Source organism: Wasmannia auropunctata, unplaced genomic scaffold, assembly GCF_000956235.1.
Source record: "Wasmannia auropunctata unplaced genomic scaffold, wasmannia.A_1.0 LD336043.1, whole genome shotgun sequence".
Lineage (NCBI taxonomy): Eukaryota > Metazoa > Arthropoda > Insecta > Hymenoptera > Formicidae > Wasmannia > Wasmannia auropunctata.
In genome coordinates this window covers 500,112-516,929 of record NW_012026847.1, presented here as the reverse complement: position 1 = coordinate 516,929, position 16,818 = coordinate 500,112, and the positions used below count along the sequence as shown (strand labels likewise).

Sequence of the window (16,818 nt, the reverse complement as noted above, 5' to 3'; positions counted from 1 at the left end):
TTGATACTCATTTATATTTACATTTCACAAGTTTACATTTTACAAATTTATTAAAAGAATATATAATTATTTTAATATGATTATATTTATCATTTATATATTTATTTGAATAATTATTTACATATTCGTATATTTATGTTTAATTGCAATTATTACTATAACTTATTAATTAAAATCCTATATTACACATTTTCTTTATCAATGATTCAGTTTTTATATAACAAATTTTTTTATAAAAATAATCTTTTTTTAAATTAAAAATTAAATAAATATTTATCGTACGTCTAATATTTAATTATAATTTAAATTTCATGAATTCAGGGTAAAGACGTAAATTTTTGTAGTAGATTATCGCACTGTATTTGGCAATACCTAAATCTCTCGTACGTGGTCCTTGAAACATCGGAAAGCCACTTTAGGAGAAAAGAAATTAAAGCTACATACCTTGTAGTTCCGTGAATCTGAGGACACACATCTGTAAAAATATTCGGAAGTGATGCGCTCGTTTTTCACAGGATGTTTTTGTCTTCAAGCGAGTGGCCGTCAACGCGCGTTTGTCGCGCGTGTGGTAAAGCGGTCATAATTCTTCTTAACAGATTCCTGAAATGTTTCGGCGCTCGTGCGGAAGAAATGGAACGGCAAACAATAATTTATACTTCTCGCAAACGAGATTGAGAGTGGAGCTAAAATTATCGATTGGTATCTGTTGGTGGTTTTGGAACAAATGACGCGCTCCATGTGTTTATAAACGAGAAAAGATATTACGCGAGACAAGAGGAATCTCTCTCTTCCACGAATAACAGAGATAAAAAGACAATCCGCTGTAAATTTAAGATTCAATTATTTCATGTATTGTCATGTACAAAGTTGTGGTTGAAGAAAGTGAATTGGCCGTAGGATTCGGAACAGGAATAAGATTTTATTCCTATACCGTCGATTCACTTTCTTCAACCGATTTGTCATTGTTCACGTACAATACGTTTTTAGAATGTAAAAGATTTGAGAGAGGCAAAAACTTGACGTAACATATGGAATATAACATATAAAATACTTTGATTTTCATTAATATTGAAAAAAAAAATGATTAATTAAATTTCAAACATATTTTTCTGTATCAATAAATAAAATTGAGAAAAAAATATTTTTTACATGGAAAATAAGAAGAATATTTCTGTTGTTTAAAATAATCGTTTTTTAATTTACTACTACTTTGTAGTTCTATTGAAATACTTGCACAATTTCACAAAGTTGCATTTTACCTATAATATTTTATTATCTACCATGCGTAGCCGTATACGCTCGTGCATCGAATATATATACGCAAGAAAACATTTATTGCATTTGTTAAAAAGATATCATATTCAATTTATTTCCGATATCGTACAAACTGCTCAAAGCAGGTAGTGTTCCATGATGTATTTTGTATCTCAAATAAACTGTAAAGGTAAATTTCAATTTCCTATATTTTAATCGTGATGCTACGATCTTTCATATGAAATTTCAATCTGTACCAATGACAACAGAAATTTTTATTTGTCGAAAGAGATCGATAGTAGGTACCGTGGAAGACACTGAAAGAGAGACTCGGGCGCTCGAACGGAGCGGGCCGAAAAAAGACCGAAGGTTATACGTTTCTATCTTACGGCACGGCGGATACTGGCTTCGAGCCCGCAGTCTTAACGGAAATGTCCTCCCACTTGCTTGTACTGGATGCCGATTTCCGATGTTCACGGATTCCCGTGCGCCATCGTCCTTTCCAGACGAGAAAAATAGGGGATGCAGTCCGCGTGAAGCTCGAAATGTGAGAACGTATTTTGATTTTGGCAAATTCTCTCTTGCATGTTATTTTGCCCGGTATTAAATGTACTTCAACGGTTGTCTCGCAAACGATTACATGAGAAAACATAACGCTCCATGGATTACACAGCTGTTTTGCGACTAACCAAAGTTTCAAAATGATGACAGCTGTAAGCCGTATCTCTAATGGACATTTCCCTGCATATTCCAAAAATAGTCACGTAATAAATATTAATTTTTTTTAGTTTTTTTATACACACGTACATTATCTCAATAACTACTGATTTTATCTTGTTCTTTTTATGATTCCACGTATTTCAGCGCAAAAGTTACGAGCGGAAAGTATGGAACGCATCAAGAATTCATATTTCGTATTTAAAAAAAAAGAATATTCAATGTGATGAATATAAATATAAAATAATGAGAAAAAATCATGACTGTTGGTACAGATATTACCCAATTATTTTTCTATTTAACATATGTATTTTTACGAGAGAGAGAGAGAGAGAAAAAGCTGGTTGTTCATAATTATTTTCAATTGCGTATTAATGTAATCTAATCATTTTTGCAGCCGAGCTCTCTTTTCGTAAATTTATCAAAACATATTTCCGCGAAATTTCAAGCTTCGTAAGCAGCGTAAACATGTCGTACATTATTGACGGTTCTTTGAGCGTCACCGAGTTTACTGGGTAATGGACGTTCAATCATTATTGCGACAAGGTAAAAATACGCGGCGATTTGAATACAGTTTTTTCCATTTGTCGGCTGAGAAATAAGTAATGGAATAATGTTGTTAACACATTCTCTCAAAAGTTAAAGAGAGATTTTTTAATGAAACATATAAAATATTAAAATTAATATTAAAATAATACCGTGCAGTGTTGAAATCTTTGTTAAGGTCAGATCGCAGCATATTCCTTGCGTTAAAAGTAACTTATTTTCGACACGGAGGATTGTGTAAAAAGTGTGTGGTGTATGGCTGAATCTCTTGTCGAAGTCGAGATAGCGGGATGTGTATCATCTAGTCATAAATTCGCACCGTTCGTTGCCGTGCTCTCGACACGTCGCGGTTACTGGCCGTGAACTCGGGAAAGATTTATTCAGTAAGTGATTTAGAGACAGATCCGTTCGTGAACCGGTCAGAAGAGACTGACCGACCTGGTCGGTGCGCGCTGGCGGCGCGGCGCATTGCGTTGATAAAAGAAGCGAAGCTCGGGGAATTGGGATTGGACGAGGAATCGTGTTCGACGCCCGAGGAAAATATCGCGGGAGAAAATATCGTCCGCAAGGAAATATCGCTGTTCCGAAGAACCGACGTTATTCTTATTACATGGCACCATATAAATTTTGGTCGATATTACTTTTGTAACTTCGTGAAAACCGGCCAGCCGCTGAAGTATTGATCAATTGCAGTCGGATTGTAGAATAAAATCTAGTTGATTCTGATAATTTGATTATAAGCTTGATACGGACATTTTTTTTAGAAAAATACATATACAGATATGTTACAAAGTAATATAAGTGCACTTGCATGTATTCCTAAATGATTTTAATGATAATTTATAAGTTTATGACAAAATACAAAATATTTTTGTTCTAAAGTGGTAGATATAAATAATTTTAATTTGATTTTTTAATTCACCACAGATTGAAAAAGTTAGATTGAAATCTCCTTAAGTGTCTTCAAATCCAAAGATTTGATTTCATTCATTTTGCATTTCACGTATAAGAGCAACACGCGTGATATTTACAATTATTTTTCTGCAATATCACAAATGCGTGTACAAATGCTTGTATTGGTAGAAATACGGCAACGTCGCTCTCGAACTTTGCCAACAGGAGCAACGAGATTGAAGGCATAAAATGACCGTCGCCGTATAGCTGTTCTGCCAAGATCTTAAAGGCGATTGCAACGCGAATCACCGTTGGAGAAATATGTTTTGTATCGGTGAGGGTCGTTAGAACTTCAGGATAAAGAGAAGAGGGTGGGATGACAATAAATCTGACTCGTATGTGTGGCGTTTATGCCAGCAAATGGAAGACGTAAAGTGCAAAAAGTGGTGACCATAAATCAAAAACTTCGCTGATCGTCAAGAAATTTATGAAAACATATATAGAGAATCGTCGATTCGATAATTCATCGGGCGTTATCCAATTAAACGCAAAACAAAAGCTCATTTAACTCGATGCCGATTAAAACATTTCTCGATTTCTTCCCATTTATTTACGCGTATTTTACAGCATTTTCCGGCACAGAATTCTCCATTAGCAAGAGAAAAAAATAAAGGGAGAAGAATGACATGACAAGTGCATTATTAAACCATTACGAAATCAATGCTCATTAAATCATTCGATGTTAAATATATGTTAAATACGTATAATTCATGTGTATGAATTAAGGCAGAAAAGGTTTTTACACGTTAAATGCGTATAATCCGCATGTACAAATTATATGTATTTAACGTATATTTAACATCGAATGATTTAATGAGCATTGATTTCGTAATGGTATAATAATGCACCTGTCATGCCATTCTTCTCCCTTTACTTTTTTTCTTGCTAATGGACCTCTTTGATGGCTCACTCGGCGCAATGCTTTTTGCTACTCGGATAAAAAAGTAAAAGAAATAATATAGCATGCTGTCTCTCGCAAGTATTGTAACTAACTTCCGGAGTCGCATAATAAATCTAAAAGAAAGAGCACCATCGCCGGAACGTGTTCTCATACCTAATAATTTTTGTCTTCAGTAAGACATCTTTCTTATCGTAGAAATCAGAAAAAAATATCTGCCGTCCAAAGCAATCCATTAATTTGTTTATTAGACATGAATTTTCCTATACATATTTTTTCGCAGGGAGATAGCGAGGAATTGGGGCAAGTAGCTATTAAGGGAAAATATATAATGACAAGGAAGGATTATCGAGTGACACAGTATTTTATATGGAGATGGCAGAAAGGGTTTTTATAAAAGGATTGTCATAGAAGGATTCTGTCAAAAAGGAAAGAAACTGTAAAATCAATTGGAAATGCGTAACAATGCGTTTTTCGGGTCGTCGATAACAAACAAATGCTAACTTTATTATAGGACAAAGGGCCCGCATCGAGTGATCTCGTTTTACGGTAAACGTGAGGCAGAAATACGGGTCGACGAGCTCGATGAGCCACGGACCGTGTGAGCACAATTTTATGTCAACGATCCCCTTCGGGATGAAGAACGTTCCCTTTAATAGAAAGTCGATTTAATAGACACGAGAAATACTAGTTGGATATTATCTCGGAGAATTATCGATGATATAGCGAAATTACGAGCAGCCTTCGCGCGAGATAAAGCCGCGTATACTCCGTGACGGCGGCGCATAAAGTTTCAGGAAGATTAAGAAGCGAACGATCCAAAGGAACCTCTCCGGGGGAAAAAAATGAAAATTAACCTTTATCGATAGATTTTTATTCGAAATTTTTGTCCGTTCCCTCTGTCATTTTCTCTTTGCAAAGGTTTTGTCCGTTCCCTCAGTCGTACGGTTCCAGTCGCTATACGTCTATATATCTATACAATTGTATACGAAAGTGAGGTATATCACGGTTTTCTTTACTTTTAAAATGGAAGTTGATCTACAGTATTCTGCCTTTTGACCATAAACGTGAAGATGTACCTCCGCCGTTATCGCGTTTTCGATTCCACAGTGAAAGCATGTGGATGTCTGGTCGTTTCTTTCGTTTTTGCGAAAACAATATCCAAGGGGATCCGTAACTGTGGAAACGGGGAAAATGGAATTCTTCGTGGGTTTTCTATTCCGAGTATATGGAGCTATGGGGGGTTATACACGTAATAGTATTCGGCAATGTACACGAATGCGTGCTGTAAGTACATACACATTTTCGGGGTGAGGTGGACGGAAATATTACATGTTTATATGAAGACGTCGCGCGTCACACGATATTTTGACTTTGTGTCTTCTTTAAATTGAAATATTTAGGCTATTTAAATATTTAGAAATATCTAAATAAAAATATTTAGACGTGCGCGAGTCATTCTAGATACTATAAAACCATAAGAGTTATATTTTCTCAGAATAATTGTTTTATCGAAACGCATTTAATATCCTGATTCAGCCTAATTTGGACTTTATAATAAAATGTAGGTACTCTATTTTATAATAATCTTTTCTCAAATCAATTACAATACAAGAATCATACAAGTCTGAAATTACAATTAAATTAAATTAAAAATTAATTGTTTTCCGATGTTGCATTTTCGAAATAATAACAGATATTTCACAATTAAAGCTTAACTGAAAAGCATAATCGACATTTTCGCGCTTAACAATTTTATTTTGAGAAAATGTCAGATATTATTGACTGGTGAGATTTGCATATGCATTGAAATACTTCAATATAAGTTATTTCAGACGTGAGAACTCTTTCTTTTCATAATCTGACGTGCTTTCTCGTAGTATTTTGTTTTCCGCAACGCAAAAAATAAATTCTTTATGCTATGCTCGTAGCAATTGGAGTTAGAAACAGTCACAGCCTTATGTAAGAATAACATGCATATACACATGCAGACACAGATACAGTACCGTTTTTAATATTTTTCAGAATATTCGCGACAGAATATCAATATTTGTTTAATGGCATTGTTAATTCAGCAAATTCGATATGATGGAGCAATGAATTTATAATATTTTCCAAACAACTACTCGTATGAGCAGCGGTTACTGGTTTTATTTATTATTTGATTTATTATTTAATTTTTAATCGCGCAGTTTTTTACGTCTGTTGATATTTAACGCTCGCTGTAGAATTGCTTTTATTTTATTATCGCTTCGTTGCGTTTTATTAAATTCCCTTTACTAGTCGGATATCGGCCAGACAACGAACAATTTTAATCTCATGAGTGAATTTGTATTTTACGCAAAATAAAGTTAATTTAGGCTCAAGTTATTTCGAAGGGACCGCCCGGGAGATGTTGCCCATTATAAAATAAATAATTACCACAGAGAAAACTTTCTTCATAAACTTCGAACATTACTCCAACATACCTCACCTTAAAAAATATCTTAGGTCCCGCGTGAAATTAAAGCATCGTAAAGTGGCATGAACCGCCATTTCTTTATTTTTACAGCAGTAACTTTTATTTCTTAAATATATAACTTTATAAAGAATAATTACAAGAGACATGTCACAACCGATTTGATTATCCTTGAAATGTGTTGTTACATAAAAATTTAAAAGACATATCTTCTTATACGTCCAAAATCTTATGTTTAGAAGGTGAAACATGTTTCTCGAAGATTTTCAAATTCTTTAAATTTCTCAATTTTTTAAATGGTTGAATTCGAAAAAAATAATTTTTAATTTGGTAAAAAAAATTTGAAAATTTTGAACAAAATTTATTGGGTGCTGAGGGTATTTTATTAAAAAAATTGAAAAATTTCTTTCTCTACAATTTAAAAATACTCTTCAAACCGTGCAAATTTTTGTTTAAATTTTTTTTCTATCTTTTATATTTCTGATGATATTTGCCCTGAAAGAGGAAAATCATTTTTTTTTTTCAAAAGGGTGTTTCATCCCCTAAACACGAGATTCTGTACGTATAAAAAATACACGTCTTTTAGATTTTTGTGTTTTACAACATATTTCAAGAATCAAATCAGTTCTGCACAATTGTGACATGTCCCTTGTTAGTATTAATTGAGAAATCATGAAAAATATACAGAAGCAATATATACATACGAAATGAATAAATAATTAGTAAATAATGAGACAAAATTATACCATTAATTTATACCATTAATTCTCTCTCTTTAGTTTATATTATGTATCGTTAATATTATGCCGTTAGCCGTGATCGCGAACACAAAAGTATCGCTCGTTTCGCGCGAGATGCGCACAATGCGGCCATTTTTTAGATGAGATGGGCAACATGGGCTCTCTTTAAAGAAAAAGTGATGATGTAAACAGCGCGATGAATGTCTTGAGTGAAAAAGGGATTATCACGGGTGCGCTGCAATATTCTCGTACGCGAGACGAAGAGGAACTAACGCGAGAAAGATGGTGCGAAGGATAGAGAAACAAGAAGCTACAAAATTGTTTGCCGAGAAACGGGAGGCCAGATAGCCGGGCGGGTGAGAGAACGAGACACCTAGCAGGCGAGGATCTGATTTACTCGCTGCAGGTGGATGTAGATTTCCGCCGTCGTTCCTGCTTTTAGAAACCCGACGCCTCTGAAACATGGCGTCGCAGGAAATTCTCGAAATTCAGCGATGTAACTTTGGCAACCGGAAGGGGTTTGCCGAAATTTCACAATGCACGATAATAGTACTTGTCTACAAATAAAAAAACAGAGCACATTAATACAAGCTTGTTCATTTAATGAAAAATTTTTCGATTAAGAGTTACGCTTTATTGGCAAATTGTGTAACAATAGTAAAATAAAAAATCGAATTAAATCTGTTTTATAAATTTCTCTTGAAATTGGCTTGCATTGTTTAATCAACAATGAATATTTTCAATAATGAAGATTTAATATATATTACATAATTTCATGCAATATTGAATTTATATATTATAGTAATCATTTTAATAAATTTAATTCTAATCTATATATTATAGTAATCATTTTAATCAATTTAATTCTAATCTATATATTCTAATCTACATATTATAGTAATCATTTTAATCAATTTAATTTTAAATAAGTTAAAACCATCATTTAAAGATAATGTAGATTCACGATTGAAAATTATCAATAAAAATTTACAAGATTTGTTTATAAATTTATAAATTCAAAAAATTGAATATCTTGGTCTTGTGGAATCCAAGGATGCAATGTGAAACTATCGATTTCACGCTTTACTGCAAGCTCTACTCGGAACAACAGTAACTGGAGAAGGCTATTACGTTCCGATTCTGTCTTTAGGAAATGAGTGGTAAATGGAGCGAATGAATTTTGACCTTATCCGTGCTCAGTTACTCTCGGAGAGAACCGCTCACCTTTATCCTGAGTCTAGAAACCGATAATGCCGGAATGCATAAAGCCTGTTGTTTATGAGCCGCAAGGAAATCGTAAGGAAGTAATCGGCTCGGAAATTCTGATTTAATAAATACCGGATGCATTCGAGAAGAATAAATGTGCAAAATTGAATAATTGAAAACACACAATTAAACGAAGATAATATATTCTCTCTCCCATTAGATTAATATTGTTAGATAAGTTCATATAATAATTTTATCTACAAAAAAACACGTGCGTTCTTTTGATGCTATAGTGTTATTTCAAGCAACATAAAAATATTAAATAAGTTAAAAATTTTATTGTAATATTAATAAATTAAAGTATATTAATTAAGATTTACTCACAAATATACTTATAAATTATTGTAAACTTGCTATACTCTTGCTACCTTGAGAAATATCGTCCAGTCGATCCTTTAAAAGTATCAAAACCGAAGTACAGGATAAAAGCACTCCAGGCAGAAACTTAGCTTATCGCACTCTGAAATCGCACGATAAAGGAAGAACCGCCTGTAAGACATTGACTTAAAAATTTGTGAGCAGGCCCCTCATGATGCCAGACACGACGAGAGCTCTCTCTAGTAAAATAGAAGACTTAGCCACCGAGATGCAACGGGTGGTGCAGTCACATGAGGTTATCAAGTTTTAGCCTGAGGAGAGAAGACGCGTTGCATCGACCTCGTAAAAGGAAAAAAGGAACACTTTAAAATCTTATAGTGAGATACCCTTGTCTGAATGTTGCACAAAATGCATCATATAGGTTGCCGTCTTACTTTTTAAGATGCAATATGCGTTCGACAGAAAGATGTTACGCACGAAATGGTATTCCTCTCTTGTAAAGTATTACTCCACTTTATGCAAATTAATGCAATTTATATCCTTGGCGAATATTTAGCAAAGAGAAAACTGTATGAATCTCATTTCACATTTACACACACATTAAGTATATATATTATTATTCATCACATATTGAAGAAATAGCGGATAACTGTAAAATCAGACAACGCTATTTAGCAGTAACATGAGCTTTTGTTTCCAAGAGATTATGAGACAAAATACATCTAATTAATTCTTAGATATGTAATTAATTGTTAAGACATTTAATTATATTTTGAAAAATTTAAAATAAATTATTATATACTATATAATATTTTTGTAGATATTTCTGCGATGATCTATGTAGCAAGCAATGGCGATAGCTCTAATTTAAGAGAGCAGCAAACAAGAGAAACACAAAGGCCGATATTGCCCTGACTCGTTAAATCAAGGCGGATCACTTTATTGCGAATCAAGTTACAGTTTCATGCAGGCGAGCGACAACATTAAACCTCGTTAGTTAGCGAGCGTTGGAAGCTAAAAAAAAGCGAGAACGACCGAAAGTTAAAAAGGCGCGTACGAGAATTGTTGGTATTACGTTCATTTTCAGGGATAGAATTCGAGCGCCCAATTTAGTTGTCCGCCTTCCTGCGTACTACTCATATATATCGTTCTCCATTCAATCGCGTTAAATTGGAAATCGACTATTCTCGAGAAAAACACGCCTGTTTTCCATTTTCAACCGTATTTGAATGCTACGATCTTGACTGCGATTAATTAATTGGCATTAATTGAATTGTATTCAATTTGGCTGAAGAAGTATATATAAAAAATTTATATTATAAATACTTTTCGAGTTAGAAAATTATTAATAACGACGCAACGCGAGAAATATCGGTATTGCTTTTAATTGCTGACTTTGCCACTTCAACAACTTATCCAATGTCACTCTATGTGACTATAAAATATTTAAATTTTACCGTAGCAATCACACGATGGAAAGTTTTTCATTTAACTACTACAATGAAGCACATTTTGAATACAAATTTTTTTTACCGAAACTAATTGTACGCCACTTGATTATTTCGGTACTGTTACTGTTTCAGTTACTGGAGCGTCCACGGGAGAGGCTGAGGACCCGCGGTGGAGCACGTACAGCGCTCGAAAAACTAGTAGATCCTCGTCACCGCGATCCTGGCCGTCCTCGAGTTTAGAGCATGCCGCGAAGGAGACTAGACCCTCGAACGGCAAGCTCCCAGATACCAGCTCTTGGAGCGTAGACAGATCGAGTCCTGGGACTCGATCGGATCTGAGTTTCCTGGGAACGATGGTCGAGAGGTCCGAGGAGGACGAGGAAGGGAGGAGGAGGGTACAGTTGCCGCGGGGCAATGACACCGAGGACGCAAGGATCACGAGCCATAACCCGTCCATCTCCTCCAGGAGCAATGAAACGAGCCAGACGGATCCGTCCAATCGGATTTCCATCGAGTCATCGTCCTCGCCGTCGTCGGCGATTGGCTATCACCTCGTGAGGACCTCGCCGATATCTACAAGCTCCTATGACGTAATTCGTACCGAATCTCGTAGCTAGTAGCGATTACTTGGAAATTTGGTCACGATTAAGGGCTGCAGATGTCCCGAATGTCCAGAATAATAGGTCTCAGGACTAGTAATTAGATTTCCTTGCACATACCTCTACTTCTCTTATTTTAGAATTTAATTTCTGAAATTCTTAAAACTGTAACAAGAATTACAATAATTGGGACCATGAATTGTTTATGCGGGAGCAGGATTTGAAATAAAGATTTTTTGAACTTGTATTGCGGGAAAAGTATAAATACGATCCACTTGGCATTTTATTACATATATTAATTAAACTTGTTATGTTTCAAATTTTATTAAAAAATATTAATCTTTCGAGAATTGAAATATAGCAATTCGTGTAAAACGTGCACTAAAAACCATATTGATTATTCTGAAACAAAAAATCAAAATAGTTTTATAAATTAAAATGTACTCTTTATTGCGTGACCGAGCTTTATTTCATTTTTTTGAAAATTGACGGAAATAAACATGTTTAAATTTTTTCACATTTTTTGACATTATAAATGTTATTGTATTTTGGAAACTGAAAATGTTATCAATAAAATCGTCGGTCATGCGATAGGGAGTACATTTTAATTGATGAAACTGTTTCGATTTTTTGTTTCAAAATAACCAAAATGGCGAAATTATGTACACCTTTTAAAAGTGCATGTTTTACACGGATTGCTGTATTTCCTCGAGAGATTAATATTTTTCAATAAAATTTGAAACATAACAAGTTTGATATATGTAATAAAGTGCCAAATTATACAAGTGGATCGTATTTATATGCTCTTCCTGTAATCTAAGCTCGAAAAATCTTTATTTTTCAGGCTGGTCAAAGTATCCTATCCTCTTAAATTATTTCATTGATAATTAAATAGAATTCAGAGTTCGTAGAAATATCTGCGCCAATTTTTTTATAAATTTCTGCAAAAACTAAAGAGATCTTCTTGAACTTATGAACAAATTAAATATTAAGCAAGATATCGGGATTAAACAATAGTATGGATTCTTCTATAAGATATATTCCATAGTATAATACCTCTCATTGATATCGATATCTCTCATAACGATATAATAGTCGTAATTACTCAGCGCCGTTTCCAATATCGTAATGCGAGCGATAACTATAATTTAGCGCTGTTGCAATGCCAGTTGCCCAAAGCGGAATTGGGCTTCCATTTAATTAACGGCTTGATATCTCGGATTAAAGGCTTATAATTCACCGATCGTATAAATTTTCAATCTTGCGTGGCTCAAATTAACGTGACACGCCGCGCGCAACGACGAAAGCCGCGAAGGGCTTCCCCACGTTGAAATTGCTACACGCGAACTGACATCTTCATCTTGTCTCGTAATTTTTCAAAACGCCATTGCATAAATCACAGTAAATATCGTGTATTATTTTACACGTGATGGCCCTCGCATATAAATTCAAATGTGACTTTACAATGTGTACAGATAGTGCCAACGCCCGAGACACGACTATCGTTCGATACGCTCTCGCGTGGGAACTTGAGAAACACGACGACGACGACGACGTCCACGAAAGGCGTCGCCATGCCGCGACGCTACATGAGACATACCCCGGACAGCTGCGATAAATTTCGGATCGGAGACTTGACGAAGAATGAATTTTACAGCCCGAATTATCCCGCTAATTATCCGAATTCGACAGATTGCGTTCGAGTTTTGGAAGGTAAGTCGCTCTCTTGTAATAAAAGCAATAGAGTTTGAACTAAAATTACAAATTAACGACTTGAAAGCGGGAGAGAAAGCTCTGAATATATGTCTAGAATAAAAATTCAAACAAAAACACAATCATTTACTTTGCGTGAGTTATTTATATTAAAAGGAGCAAGCGGTAAATTAAAATCTTAAATAATTATTCTTAATCATATAATAAGTACTTGTGAAAAGGAGACATAATAATACATTATTTGTATCTCATTCACGAATTAAAAGCCTGCGATTAGTTGTGGGGAGAGGCCATATGTAACGTTCGAATTAATAGGAGAGAGATAAATAATTTATCAGATAATCATAGCTTGTGCGTTAAACCGCGAATATCGCGTCGCTGACCAGAATATTGAGGGAGCAATCATTTTTGCGGCGGTGGTTCAATGACCAATAATCGATTTCCCACAACGTATACATATCGTATCTCTCAGAGAAATCGATTTTCAAGCTCCGAGAGAACTTTTACAAGATTGCTCGCGGCAAGAACACGCTAGCCAGATTTCACTTTACTGCTGCGCACCGTTCGCTGATAATGCGGGGAAAAAAGGCGAGCGTGTTGGAATGGCGAACTCTCTTTCCGGACGAGGAAAACCTTTGATCCACGATTCCCCGGTATCCCGGGGCAAATGTTTTGAACAAACATCGTTTCCTTTCGAGCGAAATCCCGGTTAAGTAAAGAGTGTTAGATCCGACTTATCTCTCGAGCACAGATCGTATAATGGCACGATCAGATTATTATCCATATATGAATGTTATAGTATATCACGAATCTGTATCCTTTACAGAAATTCGTTATACATGCTAATTTATAAAGTCTTTTAATTCTTATTATAGCGATACTGATAAAATTCAAATTTATTTATCAATAAATTCTAATTTATTCATCATTCATCGACCATTTCGTTTTTCTTTATATATCTGATAAATCAAAATTTACAAATATATTCGTTCATTAATTTATAAGAAATGCAATGTATGCGAAATAACTTTAAATTTTCGATAAAAAGATTTGTAACTGTTACGAATGATTACTATGTAAAATCGAGAATTTATAAAGACAATATGCAATGTATGATTTCATTTCAAAGCATCACAGAAGAAGATGAAAACAATTTTATCAAAATATTGTTGCGTAATTTTCATAAATTGGATTGAGAAGCGTACAATAAATTCAATATTGTAAATCCAATTATATATTGAAAGAATTTATTGATAAATGATATTCTAGGTGTTTCAACGAATACGTACACAATTCTTTTCTTCTCCTGGACAAAACATTTCTGCGCAATTTACAATAATTTCATCCATCAAATAATAACAAGAACATAAATCTTACAACGTAAAAAAAATTTTTATTTGAAATAATCTACTCGATAGTGAATAAATGAATTTTGGCAAGACCTCGTAAGAATTCCACGGTGTTATTGTCAAATAATGGCGAACATGACTGCCGAAATCATCTTCATTCATATTTATCCTATACCGTGAAACTTCAGAAGTACTATATGTTTCTACCACGTTTCATATGTATAAGTTTAATGCAACTTCGTAGCATGAACATGACTGAACTTTCTGAAGGAGTAGGGGAGGCCTCGAGTGATTGATACATCCCGGTGGTTCGGTTCGTTGGCTAAGGATACCGCGGGAAGATAGTAAATTTTCTCAGACTGACCCACAAAAGAGTCGAAGCTGCAAAGCGGAAGAAACGCAGAATGGACTCCTTTATTCCAACGATCACGATTTCCACTTTAATCAGAGTAGTCATTTTTAGTGGTTCGATGAAACTGAATGGATTACTATACTGCCTACTTTGAGAAGTTTACAGTAGATATACCAGATTTGTCAATAACTGATATTATATTATATCAGTATAATGATACTATCAGAAATCGAGAATTTATCCTTTCCTCTTTGTATTTTTCGCATATTTTTATTTATTATACTTATTCAGCTATTATATTCAATAAATAACATTAATAAAACAATAAAGTTTAATATGAGAATATTCCTTTATTATGCAACGTTATCTTTCGCATCAAGGAAAATAATGCACAACAAACGATTCTCATTTTATGCTTTTGCACATTCAAACGAAGCGACGCGAGGCGATCGTAGGTAGAAAGTTGAGAAAGAGAAAAAATTGGCGAACGTTCGAAATCATAAATCTTCGGTGAATCCAACCACTCTCCTTGTCGGTGGCTGCACGAAAGCAATATCTCGATAACGAATCGATGTATCTACGAACGACCGGAGAAGCTGCTCCTAGTCGTTCAAACGAAAAATGTCTCTCCGTTTCGAACTACTCACTCGTGCAAGATTCAAAGAATTCAGATTTGTTTTTTTTTTTTATTGTAAATTACATCCGTTAGATCGACTTATTCATATCAGAAAAATTTAGACTAAAATATCATTTGTATACCGTATAATTTAATTATTATGGTCAAATTCTACATACATATATTTTTATTTACTATAAGTGATATACTATATTTTACAATATTAAATGTGAATTTCTAAATCTTTATAATAATAATTAATATAATTGCCGTAAAAAACATTTAATACTTTTTTTATGTAAAATTATTTAACATACAATTCTTTTATATTTAGAAATAAATCAAAATCAAATCAAATTAATCGACTCGATATAGTTTCTAGATTTGTGCCGATCTCTTTTTTAATCTGGGACCTCGAAATGCGTCGGATTAGGCAATGGGTGGCAGCTGGCTCTTGTGTGAATTTGAGTCAGGGTCGAAAAGCCTCGCTTGTGAGTTATCGAGTTCTTCTTCGCGTGTACTAAAATAGCGACCACAGTGATTACGGTGGTCCTCGACCAAATCTCGCAGACTGCGAAGCGTAAACGTGCGCATAATATAAATGCCGCCATACAAAGTCGTAAAACTAAAGAAAATGACATTCGGACCAGATGAAATGTAATAAAAGAGCAAATGTATTAATCTCTAAAAATATCAGTAATGCTTCAACTGACATATGGTTTAATATTTTCTTCGCGTATAGCAGATCCGTTTTCTGCAACTTTTAACTTTTGATTCAATTGCTCATTTTAAATTTGATATTTGAAATATAAGAAATAATTATGAATAATTTAAAAAATATGCTAAAAATATTGTAATATCCATCAATTTAATCACCCTTCTCCTTAATGTTAAAATAAAATTACATAATTATATTAATATTAAATTGAATATTTTAAATTTAATTAATGTGAAATAAAATTTACGTTGTAATTTAAATTATAATAATTTCTACATGATTTTTCTCTATAATCACACATTTAAACGTACATTGAGATGTTCTAAACTCAGCTTTTCGTCGCTCCGTTCTAAGCTCGGTGTAACAAGCAAGAAATTGTAATTGGTTTTGGCAAAGGGACTAGTTTGTCATTGCATAATAATGATTGCATAACTGTGATTGCAATCGGTTGAACGACTATAGCATATTAGATCTTCTATGTAAATTACGTCACATAATTATCTCGATGTGATGTGGTTGGAATTAAGGAAGTTTCATCCTAATGACAACTGCTCACACAGTATTATTTGATATTCACTGTCAACAATTTTAATTATCGATAAACAATAATTCTCACATATTAACTGCAATAAGAAATATTGCATTAATTATTATACATATCTAAAGCTAGTCGACTTGATTTACAAAATTTTCCTCTTACGATTAGTAAATAATAGAAGTAAATTTAATTGCAAAAATCTTCTCGTAGTCGCAAACTACGTACAATGTTGCATGTTATGTCCGATATTTGCATAAATATTTGCATAATATTTTATTGCCACATAAAACTGAATATTGATATTTTTAATTAATTATTAGTATAATAATAT

General features: G+C 33.8%; 1 protein-coding gene across 1 annotated transcript in view; it reads left to right on the top strand.

Annotated features, from left to right (window-relative positions):
* LOC105451836 overlaps positions 1-16,818 on the top strand; it is a 130,194-nt gene that overhangs the window by 54,392 nt on the left and 58,984 nt on the right. The window contains exons 2-3 of the mRNA XM_011692526.1: positions 10,735-11,192; positions 12,677-12,914. Coding sequence (XP_011690828.1) covers positions 10,735-11,192; positions 12,677-12,914 — 696 coding nt within the window. The remainder of the gene's footprint in view (positions 1-10,734; positions 11,193-12,676; positions 12,915-16,818) is intronic.